At 42.5% G+C, this 26,206-nt stretch overlaps 1 protein-coding gene across 2 annotated transcripts; it reads right to left on the bottom strand.

The window, feature by feature from the left end:
• Positions 1-557: 557 nt before the first annotated feature.
• LOC124031803 (immunoglobulin superfamily member 21-like) lies at positions 558-25,251 on the bottom strand. 2 transcript variants are annotated; one of them, XM_046343478.1, is made up of 10 exons: positions 24,927-25,251; positions 21,160-21,272; positions 20,597-20,718; positions 20,293-20,411; positions 19,808-19,923; positions 10,083-10,623; positions 1,879-1,979; positions 1,327-1,519; positions 1,197-1,235; positions 558-1,096 (listed from the first exon to the last, which is right to left on the bottom strand). In XM_046343478.1, the coding sequence occupies exons 1-10, from the start codon at positions 24,979-24,981 to the stop codon at positions 1,017-1,019; spliced, it is 1,479 nt and encodes a 492-aa protein (XP_046199434.1). In that variant the 5' UTR covers positions 24,982-25,251; the 3' UTR covers positions 558-1,016. The 2 variants fall into 2 exon arrangements, with proteins under 2 accessions (XP_046199434.1, XP_046199435.1); XM_046343479.1 differs by having other exon boundaries at positions 558-1,093.
• Positions 25,252-26,206: the final 955 nt, after the last annotated feature.

The following is a 26,206-nucleotide window of genomic DNA, read 5'->3' as shown; positions in this document are numbered from 1 at the left end:
TAGAAGTTGCCTATGTGTTATCTGTAGCCTATAATTGAAATTGCCTTGTGTTTGAATACTCTGGTGATTATCCTGATGAAGACAGCTTGGCTGTCGAAACGTTGATAATTACATTTTTGCATCTGAGGTCCTAGTAGAGTGTGCGTATCTCTAATTTTCAAGTGTTCTACTCCGCTAGCCAGCACCTCGCCTAAATAGGTGTGCGTTTATTTTTCTTCTAGATATCAGTAATGGCATAAAGATCGTGTTTTAAGGTGACAATATTCAACATGAGATCATTTTGAACTCTCATCTGATTGTAGGCTCAAGTTTCATCATATATCTCTATTCCCAGGACAGCACATATTCAAACAATACCTGTTTGGTCACATTGGCACCTTAACTCAGATTTGGTGTCGGTAAAATAAACCGGGCTGTGTATTCAAGTAGGGACCATTACCGCAGACTGTACATTTCTCTTAAAAGAATTGCAAGCATTTCAGCAAATCGAGAAGAAGAAAAAAACATATCGCTCCTTATCTATGACTCTGAACAAAAATACATTTCAAGGACATTTCTTCCAACCAAACATTTATTTTATCCAAGGACTTGCTGACCAAGATATGTCAAAACATGTCATATTGTATGTGTTCTGACCTTCAAATAACAGGAAGATGGAGAAAAGGCATCTAATGTGGGCCAGCCCACATAAACTTGGTTAAAATGACCTCTAACACAGGTTGGGGTCTACTATATAACATAACCACTGTGATAGTTGGTCATTGGATGTTGAAAAAACCAAAAGGGAAGAAGAAGCAGTTAAGCAGGCAGAATGACAACATAAAAGCCTAGAGAGTTAGAATGTATGTAGTTCTCCTCTTCTTCCTGACCATGGTTTTCTTTTCCTAAGCTGCTTTTATGAAAAGTGAACAGTGCCTCAGCTCCAGTAGCTGGAACTGCAGATGGGGAAGTGAGCGACAGAGGAGAAACTCGAGAGACTAGTGAGACTGGAGAAGGGCAGGGGTCCATTTAGCTGTTCACGTCATCTCCAATGTCACGGCTAACATTAACAGCATGGTGGTCAGCACCAGTGCCTCATTGCAATAGGCTGCATCTGCTAATAGAAATAAATAAGCGTTAGTTCATCTTTAGTAGAAGGACTTATGTTGACCTTGCAAAGAATAGAGTTTCCTTTTGTCCATTCTCTCTATGCATACCAACAAAATGTTGTCTCCCCTTCTTAAGTCTTGGGTTTTCTGTAAAAACAGAGAAAATAAAGTAAGTCATATGGATGAGGAGAGGGGGTAACTTGACATAGAGAACCCTTGACATAGAGAACCCACACACCAAACACGATGAGCCGCGTGTGTGTGTCAGTGGATCCCAGAGGGTTCTGGGCAGTGCATCGGAACATGGAGCCGTTGAGCTCGGCTGGTACTCTCTCAAGCACCAGCTCCCTCCCATTATGGTCCTCTCTCCCGTCCAGCAAATTACCTCCCACCCTGGTCCAGGTGAACAGTGGCTCGGGGAACACCATATTCTGAAGAGTGCATGGGGAAAAGCATCCTTTGTAAATAATGTGTGTATGAGATTGACTACACTACAGAAGGACTGCACATAATCACTGATGCACAAATCACCTTGCATCCCAAATAATTACTCTGTGATCAAGATTATCGATTATGTGCCTTGCCAGCTCATCTTACTCAAACTGATCCCATCAAACACGCTGAATGACTTTCACCAGTTAGCTGTGTTCTATAGTCATAGAGCGACACCTGTTGGTGAAATGTTATATTTTTGAAGAAGATTCGCTTTCAATGATTGTGATATGTGGTTGTCTTTCCTACTACAGTTGAATGCACTTATTGGTGCAAATAGCACTTCTCATGTACTCACCCCTGTGGAAGAGATCTGGAGGCCCTGAACTGTAATGCGGACAGTGTCTCCTACTTTAGCCTTACCAGGCGACATGGAGAGTTTGGGGCCCCTGGGAGCAGCTAAAGGGAAATAAAATATAAACAATCAATGTTTTTATCTGATCTAATCTTTAATATTTTATTAACAAAATTGTCACCTCTACATTTTGGTCATTTAGCAGACGCTCTTATCCGGAGCGACTTACAGTCGTTGCAGTCAGTATCAAATCACTTCTATTATTTTTTCCTTATTTGTCACAAACTATTTATAAAGAAATAAATGCAACAAGTCATCTATACTGAACAAAAATATAAATGCAAGATGCAACTATTTCAATGAGTTACAGTTCATATAAGGAAATAACTAAATTAGGCCCTCATCTATGGATTTCATGACTGGGCAAGGGCAGCCATGGGTGGGCCTGGGAGGGCATAGGCCCACCTACTTGGGAGACAGGCCCAGCAAATCTTTTTCCACACAAAAGGGCTTTATTACAGACAGAAATACTCCTCAGTTTTATCAGCTGTCGGGGTGGCTGGTCTCAGACAATTCCGTAGGTGAAGAAACCGGATGTCCTGGGCTGGCATGGTTACACATGGTCTGTGGTTTTGAGGCTGGTTGGACGTACTGCCAAATTCTCTAAAATGACGTTGGAGGTGGCTTATGGTGGAGAAATTAACATTCAATTCTCTGACAACAGCTCTGGTGGACATTCTTGAAATCAGCATGCCAATTGCGAGCACCCTCAAAACGTGAGACCTCTGTGGCATTATGTTGTATGACAAAACTGCACATTTTAGAGTGGCCTTTCAAGGCCCCCAGCACAAGGTGCACCTGTTTAATGATCATGCTGTTTAATCAGCTTCTTTATATGCCACACCTTTCAGGTGGATGAATTATCTTGGCCAAGGAGAAATCCTCACTAACAGAGATGTAGACAAATTTGTGCACAACATTTGAGAGTTTTTTCCAATGTGCATATGGAAAATTTCGAGGATATTTTATCAGCTTATGAAACATGTGACACTTTACATGTTGCATTCATATTTTTGTTCAGTATATATTCTCTGTATAACGTGCACAAAGCTTTCAGCCTATGAGTCCATTTTGTATATGAGCATGACATTCTTGGAATAGCTGTTTTTGATGATGAAAAATCTCCACTATATCTAGTAATCCACTCACTTACTGATATGAGGTTTGCCATGAATTCATCATAAACTGATGCCCGTGGCTGTACTGCATACAGAACATATTGTGGGTAGGTGTGTGTGCTTACGTGATTACATATGTAACGGTGTAAAATAGCTGATCTGCCGTGAAATTTCTAATGCGTTTCTAAGGAGAACTAATGGATGCTCTGAACAAATACTCCATTAAGGATCATCCTCATTACGTGAGTCACCACCTCAAAATAGTCGCTCGCTGCTGCTGGATCCTGAGCTAAAGCATACGAGTACCGTATACTCCTGTAGTTAGCTGATGCTTTCGGCTGGGAAGTGATTGTTTTCTGTCATTACTGAATGCATTACCTCTGAGTATGGTTGTGTGTGTGTGTGTGTGTGTGTGTGTGTGTGTGTGTGTGTGTGTGTGTGTGTGTGTGTGTGTGTGTGTGTGTGTGTGTGTGTGTGTGTGTATATATATATATACACACACACACACACACACACAGTGGGAAGAACTAGTATTTGATACACTGCCGATTTTGCAGGTTTTCCTACTTACAAAGCATGTAGAGGTCTGTAATTTGTATCATAGGTACACTTCAACTGTGAGAGACAATCCAGAAAATCATATTGTATGATTTTTTAGTAATTAATTTGCATTTTATTGCATGACATAAGTATTTGATACATCAGAAAAGCAGAACTTACAATTTGGTACAGAAACCTTTGTTTGCAATTACAGAGATCATATGTTTCCTCTAGTTCTTGACCAGGTTTGCACACACTGCAGCAGCGATTTTGGCCCACTCCTCCATACAGACCTTCTCCAGATCCTTCAGGTTTCGGGGCTTCGTTGGGCAATACGGACTTTCAGCTACCTCCAAAGATGTTCTATTGGGTTCAGGTCTGGAGACTGGCTAGGCCACTACAGGACCTTGAGATGCTTCTTACGGAGCCACTCCTTAGTTGCCCTGGCTGTGTGTTTCGGGTCATTGTCATGCTGGAAGACCCAGCCACGACCCATCTTCAATGCTCTTACTGAGGGAAGGAGGTTGTTGGCCAAGATCTCGCGATACATGGCCACATCCATCCTCCCCTCAATACGGTGTAGTCGTCCTGTCCCCTTTGCAGAAAAGCATCCCCCAAAGAATGATGTTTCCACCTCCATGCTTCACTGTTGGGATGGTGTTCTTGGGGTTGTACTTTAGACCAAAAAGCTCTATTTTTGTCTCATCAGACCACATGACCTTCTCCCATTCCTCCTCTGGATCATCCAGATGGTCATTGGCAAAATTCAGACGGGCCTGGACATGCGCTGGCTTGAGCAGGGGGACCTTGCGTACGCTGCAAGATTTTAATCCATGACGGCTTAGTGTGTTACTAATGGACTTAAATGTAAATGTTTTCAATGAGACTGTGGTCCCAGCTCTCTTCAGGTCATTGACCAGGTCCTGCCGTGTAGTTCTGGGCTGATCCCTCACCTTCCTCATGATCATTGATGCCCCACAAGGTGAGATCTTGCATGGAGCCCCAGACCGTGGGTGATTGACCGTCATCTTGAACTTCTTCCATTTTCTAATAATTGTGCCAACAGTTGTTGCCTTCTCACCAAGCTGCTTGCCTATTGTCCTGTAGCCCATCCCAGCCTTGTGCAGGTCTACAATTTTATCCCTAATGTCCTTACACCCTCTCTGGTCTTGGCCATTGTGGAGAGGTTGGAGTCTGTTTGATTGAGTGTGTGGACAGTTGTCTTTTATACAGGTAACGAGTTCAAACAGGTGCAGTTAATACAGGTAATGAGTAGAGAACAGGAGGGCTTCTTTAAGAAAAACTAACAGGTCTGTGAGAGCCGGAATTCTTACTGGTTGGTAGGTGATCAAATACTTATGTCATGCAATAAAATGCAAATCAATTACTTAATCATACAATGTGATTTTCTGTATTTTTGTTTTAGATTCCGTCTCTCACGGTTGAAGTGTACCTATGATAAAAATTACAGACCTCTACATGCTTTGTAAGTAGGAAAACCTGCAAAATCGGCAGTGTATCAAATACTTGTTCTCCCCATTGTGTGTGTGTGTGTGTATATATATATATATATATGATGTAATATTTATTTATTTAACCTTTATTTATCTAGGCAAGTCAGTTAAGAACACATTCTTATTTACAATGACAACCTACTGTCACGCCCAGACCTTAGTTATCTTTGTTTTCTTTATTATTTTGGTTAGGTCAAGGTGTGACGAGGTTGGTATGTGTGTTTTTGGCTTGTCTAGGGTTTTTGTACATTATGGGGTTTTGGTAAATGTAGGTCTATGGTGGCCTGAATTGTTTCCTAATCAGAGGCAGCTGTTTATCGTTGTCTCTGATTGGGGATCATATTTAGGTTGCCATTTCCCATTTTGGTTTTGTGGGTTATTGTCTATGTGTAGTTGCATGTCAGGACTTGTTGTAATTAGCTTCACGGTCGTTTGGTTATTTTGTTTAGTGTTCTTCGTTTATTAAAGAAGAATGCATTCTTATCACGCTGCGCCTTGGTCTCCTCTATATGACGAACATGACAGAATAACCCACCAAAAAAGGACCTAGCAGCGTGAAAGGGAGAAACAGCGCTTTGTGGAAAAATGGACCTGTGATGAAATACTGGACGATAAAGGATCTGGACGTGGGAGGAGATTTTGGCAGGAGAGGATCGCCTACCACGGAGGCAGGTGGAAACTATGCAGGAAGAACGGTGAAGTACACAGGACACAGAAATCCCAATAATATTTTTTGGGGGGTGAGGCACATGGAGCAGTAGGCGAAGTTGAGGGGTGAGTCTGAGATTGTCAAGGAGTTATTGGACAGATTGGAGGAGAGTGAACGGAGGGGAGATGAGACATTTGAGGAGTTGTTGATGAAATTGGAGGAGAGTGAAGAGACAGAGCTGTTGGTTTGGCGTAGTATGCACGGCATTCGCCCTGAGGAGCGTGTTAGCTGTCCGATGCCACCTGTGTCAGTTCCTCGTACTCATCTTGAAACGTGTTAAAGTTCCGGAACAATTGATGCCGGCTATACACACCAGGTCTCCAGTGTACCTTCACAACCCAGTGTGTCCTGTTCCTCCTCCCCGCACTCGTCCTGAGGTGCGTGTCACCAGCCCGGTACCACCAGTGCCGGCACCACACACACCAGGACTCCAGTGTGCCTCCATGGTCCAGTACGCTCTGTTCCTGCTCCTCGCACTGAGGTGCGTGTCCCCAGCCCGGTACCACCAGTGCCGGCCCCACGCACCAGGTCTACAGCGCGCCTCCCCAGTCCAGGGCCTCCGGTGACGGTCCACACTCCGGGGCCTCCGGTGACGGTCCACACTCCGGGGCCTCCGGTGACGGTCCACACTCCGGGGCCTCCGGTGACGGTCCACACTCCGGGGCCTCCGGTGACGGTCCACACTCCGGGGCCTCCGGTGACGGTCCACACTCCGGGGCCTCCGGTGACGGTCCACACTCCGGGGCCTCCGGTGACGGTCCACACTCCGGGGCCTCCGGTGACGGTCCACACTCCGGGGCCTCCGGTGACGGTCCACACTCCGGGGCCTCCGGCGACGGTCCACACTCCGGGGCCTCCGGCGACGGTCCACACTCCGGGGCCTCCGGCGACGGTCCACACTCCGGGGCCTCCGGCGACGGTTCACACTCCGGGGCCTCCGGCGACGGTTCCACTCCGGGGCCTCCCGGGGCCTCCGGGGCCTCCGGCGACGGTCCACACTCCGGGGCCTCCGGCGACGGTCCACACTCCGGGGCCTCCGGCGACGGTCCACACTCCGGGGCCTCCGGCGACGGTCCACACTCCGGGGCCTCCGGCGACGGTCCACACAGCGAGGGTCCCCAGCCCGGGGCCTACGGCGAGGATCCGCAGTCCAGAGCCTTCGATGATGATCCACGGGTCAGTGCTACAAGAGCGGACTCAGTGTAAAGAAGGGGGGCAGCATCCAGAACCAGAGCCGCCACCGAGGTTAGATGCCCACCCAGACCCTCCCATATAGGTTTAGGTTTGCGGCCGGGAGTCCGCACCTTTGGGGGGGGGGTACTTTCACACCCTAACCTTAGTTAACTTTGTTTTCTTTATTATTTTGGTTAGGTCAGGGTGTGACGAGGGTGGTATGTGTGTTTTAACTTGTCTAGGGTTTTTGTACATCTATGGGGTTTTGGTATGTCTAGGTAACTGTAGGTCTATGGTGGCCTGAATTGGTTCCCAATCAGAGGCAGCTGTTTATCTTTGTCTCTGATTGGGGATCCTATTTAGGTTGCCATTTCCTATTTTGGTTTTGTGGGTTATTGTCTATGTGTAGTTGCATGTCAGCAGTTGTTGTAATTAGCGTCGCGTTCGTTTTGTTATTTTGTTAGTTTGTTTAGTGTTCTTCGTTTATTAAAGAAGAATGTATTCATATCACGCTGCGCCTTGGTCTCCTCTATACGACGAACGTGACACCTACCCCGGCCAAACCCTAACCCGGAAGGCGCTGGGCCAATTGTGCGCCGCCCTATGGGACTCCCAATCACTGCCGTTGTGATATGGCCTGGAATCGAGCCATAATCCCTCAATTCAGAGTTTTCAGACACCACGGACATTTTCAATGAATTCAGGAAATAATGTAATCCTATAGTCAATTTGGACTTTAACTAATATTTTGGAAATGTACCATTTTGGAATATAAACCGGGTGGTTCGAGCCTGAATACTGAAAGCCATGGTATGCTACGGGTATGATTTTTTTTAAATTACTTTTTACTGTTTCAAGGCGAGGGGTTGTGCTATATAGCCAATGTACCACTGCTAAGGGCTGTTCTTACGCGCAACGCAGAGTGCCTGGATACAGACCCTCGGGCCTTATTGCTTAAATATACCATGGAGTTGTTGAATATTTATTTCTGATTGGTTTGAAAGGCATTCAAGAGTGCATTATTTTCCTATTATGCACAGTATATTTGCACGGTATAATTCAATGGCTATAGTTCATTCTTACATGTTCTATGTTTGAGCTGAAAGCAAAAGTCATATTGAAAACATTGGTATTGTTGAATTAGATTTTCATAATGGCAAGCTAGTACTGATGGTTTGATTTGTTAAACTCTCAAGTCTGTTTGTTTGGTTACCACGGCAACTACTGTAGCTGTCTAGTAAATGTGTAAAGCTAGCTACTTCAGTGGATGTTGAACACATTTCTACCGGAAAATGAACACATTCTAGCTGCAAATTTATTAAATTATAGCCATGGTATATAAGGGATAATCAACTCTGGGCTCTATGTGTTCTCTGTAAAATAATGCAACTCCGTGCAAGGTCAGTCTACAGTCTTGGCCAAAAGTTGAGAATGACACAAATATTAATTTTCACAGTCTACTGCCTCAGTTTGTATGATGGCAATTTGCATATACTCCAGAATGTTATGAAGAGTGATCAGATGAATTGCAATTAATTGCAAAGTATCTCTTTGCCATGCAAATGAACTGAATCCCCCAAAAACATTTCCACTGCATTTCAGCTCTGCCACTAAAGGACCAGCTGACATGTATGTGATTCTCTCGTTAACACAGGTGTGAGTGTTGACGAGAACAAGGCTGGAGATCACTCTCATGCTGATTGAGTTTGAATAACAGACTGGAAGCTTCAAATGGAGGGTGGTGCTTGGTATCATTGTTCTTCCTCTGTTAACCATGGTTACCTGCAAGGAAACACGTGCCGTCACGTGCACGTGCTTTGCACAGAAAGGGCTTCACAGGCAAGGATATTCCTGCCAGTAAGATTGCACCTAAATCAACCATTTATCAGATCATCAAGAACTTCAAGGAGAAAGGTTCAATTATTGTGAAGAAGGCTTCAGGGTGCCCAAGAAAGTCCAGCAAGTGCCAGGACCATCTCCTAAAGTTGATTCAGCTGCGGGATCGGGGCACCACCAGTACAAAGCTTGCTCAGGAATGGCAGCAGGCAGGTGTGAGTGCATCTGCACGCACAGTGAGGCGAAGACTTTTGGAGGATGGCCTGGTGTCAAGAAGGGCAGCAAAGAAGCCACTTCTCTCCAGGAAAAACATCAGAGACAGACTGATATTCTGCAAAAGGTACAGGGATTGGACTGCTGAGGACTGGGGTAAAGTCATTTTCTCTGATGAATCCCCTTTCTGATTGTTTGGGGCATCTGGGGGAAAAAGCTTGTCCGGAGAAGACAAGGTGAGCGCTACCATCAGTCCTGTGTCATGCCAACAGTAAAGCATCCTGAGGCCATTCATGTGTGGGGTTGTTTCTCAGCTCACTCACAATTCTGCCTAAGAACACAGTCATGAATAAAGAATGGTACCAACACATCCTCCGAAAGCAACTTCTCCCAACCATCCAGGAATAGTTTGGTGACGAACAATGCCTTTTCCAGAATGATGGAGCACCTTGCCATAAGGCAAACGTGATAACTAAGTGGCTCGGGGAACAAAACATCAATATTTTGAGTCCATGGCCAGGAAACTCCCCAGACCTTAATCCCATTGAGAACTTGTGGTCAATCCTCAAGAGGCGGGTGGACAAACAAAACCCCACAAATTCTGACAAACTCCAAGCATTGATTATGCAAGAAAGGGCTGCCATCAGTCAGGATGCGGCCCAGAAGTTAATTGACAGCATGCCAGGGTGGATTGCAGAGGTCTTGAAAAAGAAGGGTCAACACTGCAAATATGGATTCTTTTCATCAACTTCGTGTAATTGTCAATAAAAAGCCTTTGACACTTATGAAATGCTTGTAATTATACTTCAGTATTCCATAGTAGCATCTGACAAAAATATCTAAAGACACTGAAGCAGCAAACTTTGTGAAAATTAATATTTGTGTCATTCTCAAAACTTTTGGCCATGACTGTACATATTGGTTGTGTTTTCAAGGAGACATTAGTATTTGGTATCCAGCTGATTTTCATGGTCAAACCAGTTTGGGAGCCTGGTATCTGAGTAAGGTAGAAGGTGGAAGGGCATGCTCTGGTCTGGTACCCACACAGAGTGACCTCAGCCTGCATGGGCATGGACAGAGCTGGATGCTTGACCTCGCAGCTGAACAGGGCGTCGTTGTCCAGTTGGGGGTTGAGGCTCCAGGTGAGCATGGCTCTGACCTCCATGGTGCCATCGCTGGAGACCTGCCGCCTGTGCTGGAAGTAGTAGAGGGGGTCTGTGCTCTGTACCCAGCGGGGGAACTCCCGGCTTACCACCGTCTCTGGGATCACCTCCGTGGTGGTGGGGCTGGGCTCAGACCCCTCCACACCGCCACGCTCTCCCAGGGCCCCTGGTCCCTCCCCGGTCCCTCCTGTCTTCCCTGTCCCTCTGGTCCCAGGGGTGTCATGGTCCAGATGGGGGGGCTTCCCCTGGTCCTGGTCCAGCAGGGAGAGGGACTTCTTCAGCTTGGTGTCATCCAGATCTCTGCTGATCAGGGGCCTAGAGCCCCGTAGACCTGCCAGGCCCCTTCCCTGGGACTGGCCCCCACCACCCTCCATAATAGAGGGGAACACGTCGATCAGCTCGCTGTCACGCTTGAAATACACCTGAGAGGGGAACAACATCGTAAGAGCCCGTAACAACCAAGAGCACTAATCATTTCAACAGTGCAGTGACTGTTCTTACTTCAAAATATATTCTAGTGGGAGTACTTTTGAGTAGTTTGCATGTGGGTAACCGAGGAACTCAACTCTTCTTTTATAGAGACCATCAGTCGATTCTTGTAAAAATGTCAATTCTGAAAACGCTTACCTGTACCTATGTTCGTCCTTTAAAACTGCAGTCCTTTGGCGGGGCCCTGAAATTCATACTTTTAATAAAAACATTTAGCAAATACAACCATCAACTTTTTCCTCATTGCCCGTACTACTTAAACTGAGATTCAATTAGACTTGTGCTATCCAGTATCCTTGGGAAGTCCTACCCCATTGAAGTTGACATTATAAGTGGTTACGGTAAGAGTCTAGGTTAGGGTTAGGTATGGTTATTGATAACTACTTAGGGAAGACATTCCAAATACTGTTCTGGTTCTTAATATACTTCAAAATTCTATTTATTTTGAAAGTGCTACAGTTGAAGTCGGAAGTTTACATACACCTTAGCCAAATACATTTAAACTCAGTTTTTCAGAATTATTTATTTCAGCTTTTATTTCTTTCATCACATTCCCAGTGGGTCAGAAGTGTACATACACTCAATTAGTATTTGGTAGCATTGCCTTTAAATTATTCAACTTGGGTCAAACATTTCAAGTAGTCTTCCACAATCTTCCCACAATAAGTTGGGTGAATTTTGGCACATTCCTCCTGACAGAGCTGGAGTAACTGAGTCAGGTTTGTAGACCTCCTTGCTCGCACACACCTTTTCAGTTCTGCCCACATATTTTCTACAGGATTTAGGTCAGGCTTGAGGTCAGGATTTCTGATGGCCACTCCAATACCTTGACTTTGTTGTCCTTAAGCCATTTTGCCACAACTTTGGAAGTATGCTTGGGATCATTGTCCATTTGGAAGACCCATTTCAAATCAAATCAAAGTTTATTTGTCACATGCGCTGAATGCAACCTTACAGTGAAATGCTTACTTACAAGCTCGTATTAGGTGAACAATAGGTAGGTAAAGAAATAAAACGACAGTAAAAAGACAGGCTATATACAGTAGCGAGGCTATAAAAGTAGCGAGGCTACATACAGACACCGGTTAGTCAGGCTGATTTGCAACCAAGCTTTAACTTCCTGACTGATGTCTTGAGATGTTGCTTCAATATATCCACAATTTTCCTACCTAATGATAGCATCTATTTTGTGAAGTGCACCAGTCCCTCCTGCAGCAAAGCACCCCCACAACATGATGCTGCCACGCCCGTGCTTCACGGTTGGGATGTTGTTCTTCGGCTTGCAAGCCTCCCCCTTTTTCCTCCAAACATAACAATTGTCATTATGGCCAAACAGTTCTATTTTTGTTTCATCAGACCAGGGGACATTTCTCCAAAAAGTACGGTCTTTGTCCCCATGTGCAGTTGCAAACCATAGTCTGGCTTTTTATGGCGGTTTTGGAGCAGTGGCTTCTTCCTTGCTGAGCGGCCTTTCAGGTTATGTCGATATAGGACTCAAATTATTTCAATAAGCCTATCAGAAGCTTCTAAAGCCATGACATCATTTTCTGAAATGTTCCAAGCTGTTTAAAGGCACAGTCAACTTAGTGTATGTAAACTTCTGACCCACTGGAATTGTGATACAGTGAATAATAAGTTAAATAATCTGTCTGTAAACAATTGTTGGAAAAATGACTTGTGTCATGCACACAGTATTTGTCCTAACCAACTTGGCAAAACTATAGTTGGAAATCTGTGGAGTGGTTGAAAAGCAAGTTAACAACTCCAACCTAAGTGTATGTAAACGTCCGAATTCAACTGTAGTTAGAATATTGAAATCAGTCCTCCTTGTTCTTGGGTATTACTGAGAATATCCTTCTGTAGATGGTAAGGCTTGTTCCTCCAAATAAGATGATAAAGAATCTTATCTAAGACATTTAAAATTTTAGGGGGTAAGTCAAGTGATAGAGAGACATAAACCGACCTGGATAAACAGACCTGGATAACCATCAGCTTTGGACAATAAAACCTGACCATATTATGAAATATCTCTCAGTAACCAGTGTTTCAATTTATTTTGTTTACTCAATAATTTGTTTTTCATCATTGCATATAACAATTCCAAGATAAGGTAACTTATCTTTAACTGGGATACCATATACTTCCTGTAAAACACAGTCCTTGAGTGGAAATAAGACTGACTAATTTATATATATTTTCAAGTCTGAAACCAATAACAACTCTTCAATACAGGTAACTGCTTTAGAAAACTCATTCCGGTCTCTCAAAAATATGGTGATATCATGCAGTTGACATAGTTTAAATTCCTGCTGAAATACCTTAATCACCCTTTCTTGATATGAAGAGCCATAATTTGAGTAACCAATAAAAATACAAATGGACTAATTGTCCAGCCCTGCCTAGCCCAATATCAAATATTTGGGATGTCCAGTGAGCTAATTTCACAGATTTAGTACAACTACTGTATAAAGTTTGGACTACTTTTTTTTTAAGTCACTAAACCAAACCCAATAAAAAGATTGCTTTGAACATAAACTCATATGCTACAGTGTCAAAAGCTTTATAAAAATCAACAAACATGTGAAAACTATCAAGGATGAGGTCTTAATAGTCAATCATATCTAAGATCAAACTAAGGTTACTTCTAATGTGTCAGCCATGCATAAAACCATATTGTTCTTCATCAATTATATGATGTAAGCCTTGTTTCAACCTCTTAGCAAATACATTGGCAAATAACTTTCCATCATTATTCAACAGGCTAATACTTATTAGGTTTGGGAATCAAACTAATTAAACTGTGCTTTAAGGAAGCCGGTCACTCCCCTTTTTCTTGGAACATAGCACGAATGAAATCAATCAATCAATCAATAATTGAATGTTTTATAGAACTTGCTTGTTAAACCATACTTTCCAGGGGATCTATTGTCCTTAAGGCTTTAAAATTCAATATTTTATCTAAATTTTTATAACTCATCACAAATATCCATGATATAAATCATGATCTATCTTCTGAGCAGTGTTTGTTACATTGTCTAAGAAATAATCCATATTGGAAGTTGACTGGGCTGATGTATAAATATTCTGATAAAACTTGGCAACAGAGAGATTTCTTTTGGATTTTCATTGGGAGAATTATTGATCATTCATTTACATACGGAAGACATTTCGCCTGCCATTTTTCAAAATTAATTTAATATTTTGCATTTCTCTCTCCCTCTTCCATCCATTTTTGTCTTGATCTTACAAACCTTCCCTGGGCCTTTTCCTTGTAGATACAGTAACTGCATTTGCAGTGATGATAGCTCCAGTAATTCCTGATTAGTTAGATCATTTTTGTTGGTGTTGTGTAATCCATTATTCCCTTTATGATGTTATATTCTTTATCTCTCTTGTCACAAGTAATTTCTTTCCCCATTGAAAAAGCCAAAACCCTTATATCAAATTTCATCAGTTCCCAGTAACTTCCAAACGTATTCATAACACACGCACGGTTCTAATATTTTATCAAATACAAGTAGACACATGCGCCCAATACAACAGGTGTAGTAGAAATGCTTACTTAGAGCCCCCAACGAACAATGCAGTTTAAAATAAATACAGATAAGAATAAGAGATAAAAGTAACAAGTAATTAAAGAGTAGCAGTAAAATCGCAATAGTGAGACTATATACAGGGGAGTACCGATACCGAGTCAGTGTGCGGGAGTACAGGTTAGTTGAGGTAGTATGTACACATAGGTAGAGTTATAAAAGTGACTACGCATAGATGACAACAGAGAGTAGCAGTGGTGTAAAGACGGGGTGAGAGTGGGTGGAGTACTGCAAATAGTCTGGGTAGCCATTTGACTAAATGTTCAGGAGTCTTATGGCTTGGGGGTAGAAGCTGTTTAGAAGCTTCTTGGACCTTCACTTGGCGCTCCGGTACCGCTTGCCGTGTGGTAGCAGAGAGAACAGTCTATGACTAGGATTGCTGGAGTCTGACAATTATAGGACCTTCCTCTGACACCGCCTGGTATAGAGGTCCTGGATGGCAGGAAGCTTGGCCCCAGTGATGTACTAGGCTGTTCACACTACCCTCTGTAGTGCCTTACGGTCGGAGGCCGAGAAGTTGCCATACCAAGCAGTGATGCAACCAGTCAGGATGCTCTCGATGGTGCAGCTGTAGAACCTTTTGAGGATCTGAGGACCCATGCCAAATCTTTTCAGTCTCCTGAGGGGGAAATCGGTATTGTCCTGCCCTCTTCATGTCTGTCTTGGTGTGCTTGGACCATGTTAGTTTGTTGGTGATGTGGACACCAAGGAACTTGAAGCTCCCAACTTGCTTCACTGCAGCCCCGTCAAGGAGAATGGGGGAGTGCTCGGTCCTCATTGTCCTGTAGCCCACAATCATCTCCTTTGTCTTGATCACATTGAAAGTGAGGTTGTTGTCCTGGCACCACATGGCCAGGTCTCTGACCTCCTGTCTCATCATTGTCGGTGATCAGGCCTAACACTGTTGTGTCATCGGCAAATTTAATGATGGCGTTGGAGTCGTGCCTGGCCATGCAGTCATGAGTGAACAGGGAGTACAGGAGGGGACTGAACTCGCACCCCTGAGGAACCCCCGTGTTGAGGATCAGCGTGGCAGATGTGTTGTTACCTACCCTTACCACCTGGGGGAGACTCACCAGGAAGTCCAGGATCCAGTTGCAGAGGGAGGTGTTTAGTCCCAGGGTCCTTAGTGGGAAAGGGCAGTGTGGAGTGCAATAGAGATTGCATCATCTGTGGATCTATTGGGGCGGCATGCAAATTGGAGTGGGTCTAGAGTTTCTGGGATGATGGTGTTGATGTGAGCCATGACCAGCCTTTCAAAGCACTTCATCTACTTGAAACATGTTGGTATTACAGACTCGGACAGGGAGAGGTTGAAAATGTCAGTGAAGACACTTGCCAGTTGGTTTGCGCATGCTCATAGTACACGTCCTGGTAATCCATCTGGCCCTGCGGCCTTGTGAATATTGACCTGTTTAAACTTCTTATGGCTGCAATCCTGTTAATGGGAGCGATTTGACAATAGCCAATCAAAGTGTAGGGCGCCGTTTTCAAAACATCAAAAATCTCATAATTAACATTCCTCAAAACATACATGTATCTCATACAATTTTAAAGCTATTCTCGTTGTTAATCCCACCACAGTGTCTGATTTCAAATATGCTTTACAGCAAAAGCACCACAAACGATTATGTTAGGTCACCACATAGCCACAGAAAATCAAAAAGCAGAAAATAGAGATAAAATTAATCACTAACCTTTGATGATCTTCATCAGATGACACTAATAGGACTTCATGTTACACAGTACATGTATGTTTTGTTTGATAAAGTTCATATTTATCAAAATGAGTTTACATTGGCGCGTTACCTTCACTAGTTCCAAAAACATCAAGTGATTTTGCAAAGCCACATCATTCAACAGAAATATTCGTCATAAATGTAGATGATAATACAAGTTATACACATGGAATTATAGATATACCTCTCCTTAATGCAACCGCTGTGTCTGATTTCAAAAAACAAATACGGAATAAACCAGCCATGCAATAATCTGAGACGGCACTCAGAAACATTTGTCACAATAGCCGCCATGTTGACGTCAACATAAACAAGAAATGACATGATAAATATTCCCTTACCTTTGATGATCTACTTCAGAAAGCACTCCAGAAATCCACAATGTTTGTTTTGTTCAAAAAATGTCCGTTATTTATGTCCAAATACCTTCTTTTGTTAGCACGTTTGGTATACATATCTAAACGCTCATTCTGGTCAGTGTTATATCAGACAAAAAGTTATATTACCGGTCGAAGAAACATTTCAAACTAAGTACAGAATCAATCATTAGGGTGTTTAACATATAGCTTCAATAAAGTTCCAACCAGAGTACTCCATGTCTTCGTGAGCAATGGAACACAAGTGACTACCATGAGGAATAAGCATGATCAGAAAATGGCTGACTGCCAGACACCTGACTAATTCTGCTATCATTCACTCCCACAACACCATGAAGCCTCATTACAATTTGTATTGATGGTTGACATCTTGTGGAACCCCTAGGCGGTGCAACATTAATATCTCAAGGGGATTTCATTGGGGACTCTGGTGAATACATACAAAGCTCAGATTTTTCATTTCCTGTTTTGATTTCAACTCAGGGTTTTGCCTGCCATATGAGTTCTGTTATACACAGACATCATTCAAACAGTTTTAGAAACGTTAGTGTTTTCTATCCAATACTAATAATAATATGCATATATTAGCAACTGAGACTGAGGAGCAGGCCATTTACTTTAGGCACCTTATTCATCCAAGCTACTCAATACTGCTCCCCAGCCATAAGAAGTTTTAAAGGTCTTACTCACATCGGCTGCGGAGAGCTTGATCACACAGTCTTCTGGAACAGCTGGTGTTCTCATTCATGTTTCAGTGTTATTTGTCGCGAAGTGAGCATATAAGTAGTTTAGCTCACCTGGTAGGCTCGTGTCACTGGGCAGCTCTCGGCTGTGCTTCCCTTTGTAGTCGGTAATGGTTTGCAAACTCTACCACATCCAACGAGCGTCAGAGCCGGTGTAGTACGACTTGATCTTAATCCTGTATTCACGCTTTGCCTGTTTGATGGTTTGTTGGAGGGCATAGCAGGATTCCTTATAAGCTTCCAGGTTAGAGTCCCGCTCCTTGAAAGCGGCAGCTCTAGCCTTTAGCTCAGTGCGGATGCTGCCTGTAATCAATGGCTTCTGGTTGGGGTATGTACGTACAGTCACTGTGGGGACAACGTCATTGATACACTTGTTGATGAAGCCAATGACTGATGTGGCGTACTCCTCAATGCCATCGGAGGAATCCCGGAACATATTCTAGTCTGTGCTAGCAAAACAGTCCTGTAGCTCAGCATCTGCTTCCTCTGACCACTTTTTATTGATCTAGTCACTGGTGCTTCCTGCTTTAACTTTTGCTTGTAAGCAGGAGTCAGGAGGATAGAATAATGGTCAGATTTGCCAAATGAAGGGCGAGGGAGGGCTTGTATGCGTCTCTGTGTGCGGAGTATAGGTGGGCCAGAGTTATTTTTCCTCTGGTTGCACATTTAACATGTTGATAGAAATTTGGTAAAACAGATTTAAGTTTCCCTGCAATAAAGTCCCCGGCTACTAGGAGCGCCGCATCTGGGTGAGTGTTTTCTTATTTGCTTATGGTGGAATACAGCTCATCCAACATTGTCTTAGTGCCAGCCTCTGTGGTAGTATTTAAACAGCTACGAAGAATACAGAAAAACTCTCCTGGTAGGTAGTGTGGTCTACAACTTATCATGAGATACTCTACCCCAGGCGAGCAATAGCTCTAGACCTCCTTAGATATCACACACCAACTGTTGTTTACAAAAGTACATAGACCGCCGCTCCTTGTCTTACCAGACGCCGCTGTTCTATCCTGCCGGTACATTGTATAACCATAACCATCCAGCTGTATTTTGATATTGTTGTCGTTCAGCCACGACTCCGTGAAGAATAAGATGTTATTTGTTTTTAATGTCCCGTTGGTAGTTTAATCTTCTGATTAACTTGTCAATTTTATTCTCCAAAGATTGCATGTTTGCTAGCATAATGGAAGGAAGTGGGGTTTTATTCGATCACCTACGAATTGTCAGAAGACAGCCCGACCTTTGATCTCTCTTTCTCCACCTTCTCGTCACGCAGATCACAGGGATCGGGGCCTGTTCCAGAGGAAGCAGTATATCCTTTGCTTCGGGCTCGTCAGAGTCATGAAAGGAAAAAAAGGTCCTTGGTGAGTAATCGCAGTCCTGATGTCTAGAGTTATTTTCGGTCATAAGAGACGGTAGCGGAAACATTCCGTACAAAATACGTTTTAATAAATTTTACAAACAATGCAAACAAACTAACAAAAAAACAAAATTTGCCGGGGGCACGTAAAACGTCTGCCTTATTCTCCAGCGCCATCTGGGGAAGTAAATACTCTGAAGCAGCAGTTACACAACACTGAAAACGCAAGTCGCAAAGCTGCAACAACCTTCCGCTCGGCCTCCGGGACTGTTGGTCTGCAAATGTCCTTCACCTTTGCTTTGATGTTCTCTTTTTGCGATTCCATAAATTTGAAGATTCCATCTCTGACTGTACCGGTCAGTCTCGTTAACCTTTGACTCTATTTCTGTGAATTTCTTCTCCTGCTTTGCAACCTGTTTTCAGTGTTGCGTACTGCTGCTTCAGGGTATTTACTTTCTCAGCATGGTAATCAATCGCTTTCTTCAGGTTAACGATGATGACAGTGTTCTTTTTCACAAAGTCCATGATGTCATCTGCATTCTATTTGATGTTAGCCGTGAGGATGCAGACGATAATGTCCTGTAGCTGGCTCATTGATGATTCACTTCTCTGCCTCTTTGGAAGTTGCTCCTTGTTTGTGGTATTCGGGTATGAATCACATTCACCCCCATTTTCTACACTACAACCATATGAATGAATTTCAGCAATGCCTTTTTCTCCTTGAAAGTCGCAGCATCCATTATCTCAGCGACAGTTTGGTTATGTCCTGACTCCATGCTGCTAGCTGAAACTTTTCGATAGCTACTATAGTTAACTTGTTCGTTGGAAATCATCAAAATATTTAAATGACTTGATTAATTCAACTTATTTGAAATAGCTACACTGTATGGCTATATATATATATATATATATATATATATATTTGAGTTTAGCAACTGCAGCCTACATTTATAAACTTTGTGTGAGAACCCTAAAATTGTTCCTTAGCTAGACATTTTGTAAGGGACAAACATAGTGTAACGACCCTGGGTTTATAAGAGCGCATATCAACTCTGCCACTTGAGCATGTTTTTGTGGCACAGTCGATAGCGCGCTGGACTTCGGGCTAGAAGGTGCTCCCAGCTGTTTCATTACAATAGGTACAGGTAACTGTTTTCAGAATTTACATTTTTACAATAATTGACTGATGGTGGCTCAATGTTGTTGCTAGCAAATCGTAGTACCAGTTATCAAAAATCAACACCGCCTCGATATAAGAAGAGAACGTAGTTGAGCGTTCCTCAGCTAGCATGTGGGCAAACTCACCATAGGGGCTGGCTTTCCTCCCATGACGATGCAGATTAGAGTGAAGTTCTGGGCCTCGTAGCGATTGAAGGGGGCCGGGCAGTCTGCTGCCACTACAGAGATGGATTTAGGAGGCACTATGGAGGAAAAGAAGGAGCCTGGGACTAAAACGACAAAACCATCCACAAATAGGCAAAGTTTGTCTAGTATTTTCAGTTACCACCCCCCAGTTTTTTTCCCGAAGGGCAACTTTAAAAAAAAAACTAAACTAAAACATGTTTTTCATGTCTGTACTTGATGACAGAAATTCGTCTTCTGTGCATTTCCTACATCTCAACAGTAGAGGGAGGCAGGTGATAGAAATGCTGATAGTGGTGGTAATGAAAACGGCTAAAACACAAAAGAATCGTGGATGCAGGAGAAAGGCTACAAAACCTTCCATCCACAAAATCCTATCCAATACCACATGATCATATCTATATAACACGAATTCTCTTGAATTGTACCCATGACAGTGAGCACAATGGTGCCTGAGGCTAAGACCACCCTGTCTCTAGAGGCCTTGTCGTAGATCCCCACATGGCACTCATATGGTCCATCATCTTCCATCTGCACCTCAGGAAGCCTGGCAACACAACAGCAAACCCAGGAAGATAACACAAGTACAAGATAGGGGTTTTACAGCACTTTTCCATACACTCAAAGCCTTTATAAGATCAAATAAAAAAGGCAAGATAAGCATACACTTGCAAGTGAAAACACTGACCAATGCTCTTTTTCTTGAGGCTGCAGACTAATGGTCAAGCTTACCGGACAGTTGATTGGTAGACCAGGTCTTCTCGTCTGCGGAAGTCCTCCATATGGGAGAAGTTGCTGTTGTACATGGCATCGTAGGTGAAGATCTTCTGCTTGGCACTGCCACCCTCTGTCACCTAGAAAGTGAAAGAATACATCACACACCCTGGGCATGTCAATAATAAACAAGCTTTCTATACAAAACTATCAATGCACACAGTTATTATTTTCCAATTCATGAAGCCCAGAGAGCTTTGAAGCCTCTTCTTTTATCAGTTTAGTTAGTTGTTACAAGATGTGAATTTCACAGTGTGGAGTTAATGGGAATTTGAAGTTAATTTTCACAAGGAGCTTATAATAATAATTTAACAAACCTTATCAAACCTAATAGCTCTTCAGAAGTCAGATAGCTTGCTATGTACTGTATCTAATGCTCTGTCTCTTCTGAACAAAGCTTTGACGCATGTGTCAGTGTTTTTAATTGAATTGTCAATGGAAAACGGTAAGAAAACACACGATATGTGCTGTTGCAAACAACCATACGGTTCATTCGGGGACATCGAGGCAACCCTACTCACCCGAAACCACACAATCTCTCGCAGGTTGCCATCTGTCCTGAAATTGCACTTGAGTGTCACCGTGTCTCCAATGACAATGGGAGGGAGGGACTCAAGAGTGACCGTTAAATAGCCTGTGGTTCAAAGACGACAAGTAAAATATCTGTTACACACATTTCTCCCCACAATGTGTAGTCCACTCCCTTCTGTGAAACCCATAGCATAGACCAGCGCAAAACATGCTATAGGCATTCATTACACATTGAATAGAACAACTTTATGATTCCTGATGGCAAAATCAAAGATTGTTACTATACTTCTCAAATGATCATAGCTCCCTCTCTCTGTAACATTGGGAATCAAACCTTACCGGCTAGCTGTAATGGATTATTAATAATGCATTATCAAGGTTATGTGGCCAAAGCATAATCTGTTTTGTCTCATGAGGGCAATTACAGGTTGGGATAGCAATATAATGTGCACCCTTTTTCCCCCTTTACTTTAATGATTCATTATTGGCTTGTTCATTCATTAATTGCAGTGCTGATTTTACACACATTTTTCAGAAATGTGTCTTCACATGGTATTAAAATGTTTATCTTATCCGTCCACTGTGTCTGCATTGTGACCACATTTCATGGTCCCTCCCTGTATGCAAATGATTTCACAGCTATTCTTTCAAAATATGATTTATTTGAAGACATATTGGCATAAATCAATGGTAACACCTGTCAATGATTTTATAGGGCGGGATAATGATGAGTTAAATGGTTTCACTGTCCAGATCTGTCTACACTTGTAAGATATCCAGAGGTGGTCAGGAAGATCTGATCATAATCAGATCATAATGCATCTCTTAATCATCTACACCTGTCTAAACATGTTGGCACAATCAGAATGTGGACAAGAGCAGGACAAAGGATGCATGTTAAAACCAGTGGCACCACTAGTGCATGTTGATGGTACTCTTTTTTTCTCCCATTGGTGTGGTCTTAGTGTGTGCTAAGTGCTGTGGCTCTGTCGGGGTAAAAAGGTCAGAATGATGAATTAAAAGCCAACCTGTCTCCTAAACAAGTCAAGAGAGGATATAGTGCTTAGAAGCACTAATCTCTATCTCTACCCTGCACAGGCATCTGAGGCCACAAAAACCTAGTAGCGACCTCATTCTCTGAGAATATATACACTGTAATAAATGATATGTTTTCATTTGCACTTTCATAAGCGCATTCTGTGGCAGAAAGAATCACAACTAGCTTTACATTAAGTAAATATTGTGAGCGTTGTAGGCTGCGTTTAGACAGGCAGCACAATTCTGATACTTTTTTCACTAATTGGTCTTTTGACCAATCAGATAATCTCTGAAAAAAGAGCTGATGTGAAAAGATCTGATGTGATTGGTCAAAAGACCAAATAGGCTGCTTTTATACAGGGAGCCCAATTCAGATTTTTTTTTTTTAATCCCACTAATTGGTCCTTTCACATCAGATATTTTTCAAAACTGATCTGGTTGGTCAAAAGACTAATTAGTGAGAAAAAATATTAGAATTGGTGCTGCCTGTGTAAACGTAGCCACGGTGTTATATAATAATGCCAGTGTAGCATTCCAGCCCCTCCCTCCCACCTTGGCCTCTACACCCTGACATCATGGTGGATTATTTTTCACCATGTTTTTCCCGCTAATCCCCCAGCTTTTCATCTACAGACCCAGCCATTCGGCACATCGCTCTGCCGTCCTGCTCCAGATACTACATGGATGGGAGGAGAGGGCTGGAGGGTCTTGTGCTACATACTCACATTAAAAACATAAAAAATAAACAGCTGCTCCTTGGAGCAAAGAGAGCTGACACTCAACTCTGTAAGCGTGAGTCCTGTAGGTGAAGGAAAAAATATTTTTCATGATGTCCGTCGACATTTCCTAAAGCGGCCATTCCACTAAGAATCTGCAATCCAAATCAGGGTCGTATTCGATTATATGGTGATCGGAGAATTAGAGCCTGGCGTTGTTGTGAGTCTTGATTCTTCTGAAAATGGGCTCACTCAAGGCATAATGTGGTTGATCCCAACAAGCATTAACTCAGCTACTGGCAATGGGAAGGGAGGGGTGAATAAAGAACAGACAGAAAGGCAGCAAGGAGATGACTATCTCTCTCTTTCTCTCTCCCACTCACAGACCAAGTTGATCTCACGAGCCGCTGGAGGTGGAGTGCCATTCGTCTGGCAAGCAAGACTAAAGACCCAGTCCCAGACACACACGCACACGCACACGCACACACACACACACACACACACACACACACACACACACACACACACACACACACACAGATGCTTGAAATAGTACATATCCTCAGTGTTTTTGTTGCTGGCATTGTGTTAGGGCCTAGAGCCTTGGGGCAGTGGAATTTAATCATTTTAGAGGACAGATTACCTGTAAAATGGGTCAGCCAAACAAACAGCCTTTATCCCTCAGATAATCAATCAAAAAAATCTAGATTGAATAACTAGGATTGTGACATCATAGCCTCACTGTCTGCAGGCAACATTTGTTTACATCAAACATGTATTAATATGAGCACTCAATGTACAGACACTGAAGCAAATCTCCTCAAAGACAAAGACCTTCAACTAATCCTTTTGGATGGCTGTCAATGCCTTGACACTGTTTGCAGTCAATCTAGGCTACTGTGTAATGAGTTTCAAACATGTAATCAAAGAACATCTACACCCTATAATCATTGGAAAGTCAATTCTGCAGAGAGCTATAGCCTATCACATAAGTATGTGTCTGTCCTGCGTGTGTGTGTGTATATATATATATATATATATATATATATATATATATATATATGTGTGTATATATATATATATATATATATATATATATATATATATATATATATATATATATATATATATATATATATATATTGAACAAAAATATAAATGCAACATGCAACAATTTCAAAGATTTCACATGACTGGGCAGGGGTGCAGCCATGGGTGGGTTTTGGAGGGTATAGGCCCACCCACCTGGCAGCCAGGCCCAGCCAATCAACAACAAAAAAATTGACAACAGAGGGGCTTTATTACAGAAAGAAATACTCCTCAGCACCCCCGCCAGACCCCCCTCCCTCCCTTCAGATAGGGAACCGGATGTGGAGACCTGAGCTGGCGTGGTTACATGTGGTCTGCGGTTGTGAGGCTGGTTGGAAGAAATGCCAAATTCTCTAAAACAACGTTAGAGGCAGCTTATGATACAGAAAATTAACATTACATTCTCTGGCAACAGCTCTGGTGGACATTCCTGCAGTCACCACGCTCCCTCAACTTAAGACATCTGTGGCATTGTGTTGTGTGACAAAACTGGCCAATTTAAAGTGGCCTTTTATTGTCGCCAGCACAATTGTAATGAGCTTGCTGTTTAATCAGCTTCTTGATATGCCACATCTGTCAGGTGGATGGATTATCTTGACAACGGAGAAATGCTCACTAACAGGGTGAAAAACAAATTTGTGCACAACATTTGCGAGAAATAAAGCTTTTTCTGTGTATGGAACATTTCTGGGATTTTTTTATTTCAGTTCATGAAACATGGTACCAGCACATTAAATGTTGCGTTTTATATATTTTTTCAGAGTATATATATGTATGTGTATCTATATATGTGCTGTATGTGAATATACATATTTAGGTGAAATAGTCTACCGCATTGAGCTTTAGAAATAAAATAAAAACGTTTTAGCTAATAAGAACAAAATGCTCCTTATAGTATACAAAAACAGACTTACCAACTGCTAAATCCAAAATATATACGATGAGACATTGAGAAAAAGCACAACTCATCTTCCCCGTTAGTGTGTGAGGTCAAGTTTACATTCCATCTACTTTTAGGCGAAAAATCACCGATAATGTGTCATCCACTGTGTCAGCGGCACGGGGTCGGGTGCCCTTTCGGAACGCTTCATTCTGTACCGGAACGCAGACCTACTTTTCTGTTTCTATCAAGCGAGCAGTGAGAAAAATATGTCCTCTTCCCGTTATTAACTCCTGAATAGTCAGAGGATTAAAAAAAAGGAACAGATTTGAATGAACTCTCTCAACACACGCCACACGCTTAATAAGAGCGCGCACACAAGAACAGATAGGCGCGCCAAATCCTATCAGGACACAGACAGTTGCCTCATGTTAGTGCTATGAAATATAGGCAAAATAGCTCATTATACGTTTAGATGACTTATTTGCATGCAATGAAATAAAACGTTGGCTACAGTATAAAATAGGGACATACGATGAGGGGGGGGAAGCATGTAGCCCGCTCTGTGTCCAAGATAACAGTATCTTAGCTTGTACCTCAACTGCCTCCCCAAAGTCATTCACTGAGTTTGCAAAAATCCCAAATTAGCAAAAATTAAGAGCTTGAAGACCATGAACTATTTATTATTTACACTGTAAAACGAACTGTCCAATAAGTATCTTCAAATAAGTTCATTCAATAAACAGTGTGTTTATTGAAATGGAAACCAGGACATTTAAAACAATTCTGGCAGAATAAAAGGACAGGACATTATTACACAGAGTATGTTGATCATCAAGTTGATTTATGACAAATTATATATGTAGAATTCCCTTTATCCCAAAAGTGGGATACATATCAGTGGTGTGCTGTACCTATATTTTACATAAAGTTCACTGGTAACACTTTCCATTAGTGTACACTGTAGCCCTGTCCTGCAGTCAATCACCAAAAGCGCCCTCTTTGGCCTAATGGGTGGAATTGTATGAATATTTTTACATAATTTCATAATTAATAAAGCTTTTAATTTTTTTTAAACTGACAAATCCAATCTTTCTATGTCAAACAGTTTTGTTATATTTCAGTCTTCTGTGATGTATACAAAGTGTAATATTAGGATGCAAACTCAAAATGTGTAATGAGTCCTGTGTGTATCTGGTGAGGGAGTCAGGCGCAGGACAGCAGATACGAGTAAATAAACGTGCTTTACTCAAAAAACAACAACATACAAAGTAACATCTTGAGCACACACAGACGGACCAAAATTACAAATAC

This window comes from Oncorhynchus gorbuscha, linkage group LG03, assembly GCF_021184085.1.
Source record: "Oncorhynchus gorbuscha isolate QuinsamMale2020 ecotype Even-year linkage group LG03, OgorEven_v1.0, whole genome shotgun sequence".
Taxonomy (NCBI): Eukaryota; Metazoa; Chordata; class Actinopteri; order Salmoniformes; family Salmonidae; genus Oncorhynchus; species Oncorhynchus gorbuscha.
The sequence above is the reverse complement of the archived record's forward strand: the minus strand, read 5'-3'. Positions and strand labels throughout refer to the sequence as shown.

Excerpts from the sequence above, each read along its gene's own strand:
- LOC124031803 (XM_046343478.1), bottom strand. The coding sequence starts at position 24,981 with ATGAGTTGTGCTTTTTCTCAATGTCTCATCGTATATATTTTGGATTTA. Across the intron at positions 20,719-21,159 it reads GAGAGATTGTGTGGTTTCGG|GTGACAGAGGGTGGCAGTGC; the intron begins GTGAGTAGGGTT and ends TTCACTTTCTAG. Across the intron at positions 1,980-10,082 it reads GCAGGCTGAGGTCACTCTGT|CTGCTCCCAGGGGCCCCAAA; the intron begins GTGGGTACCAGA and ends ATTTCCCTTTAG.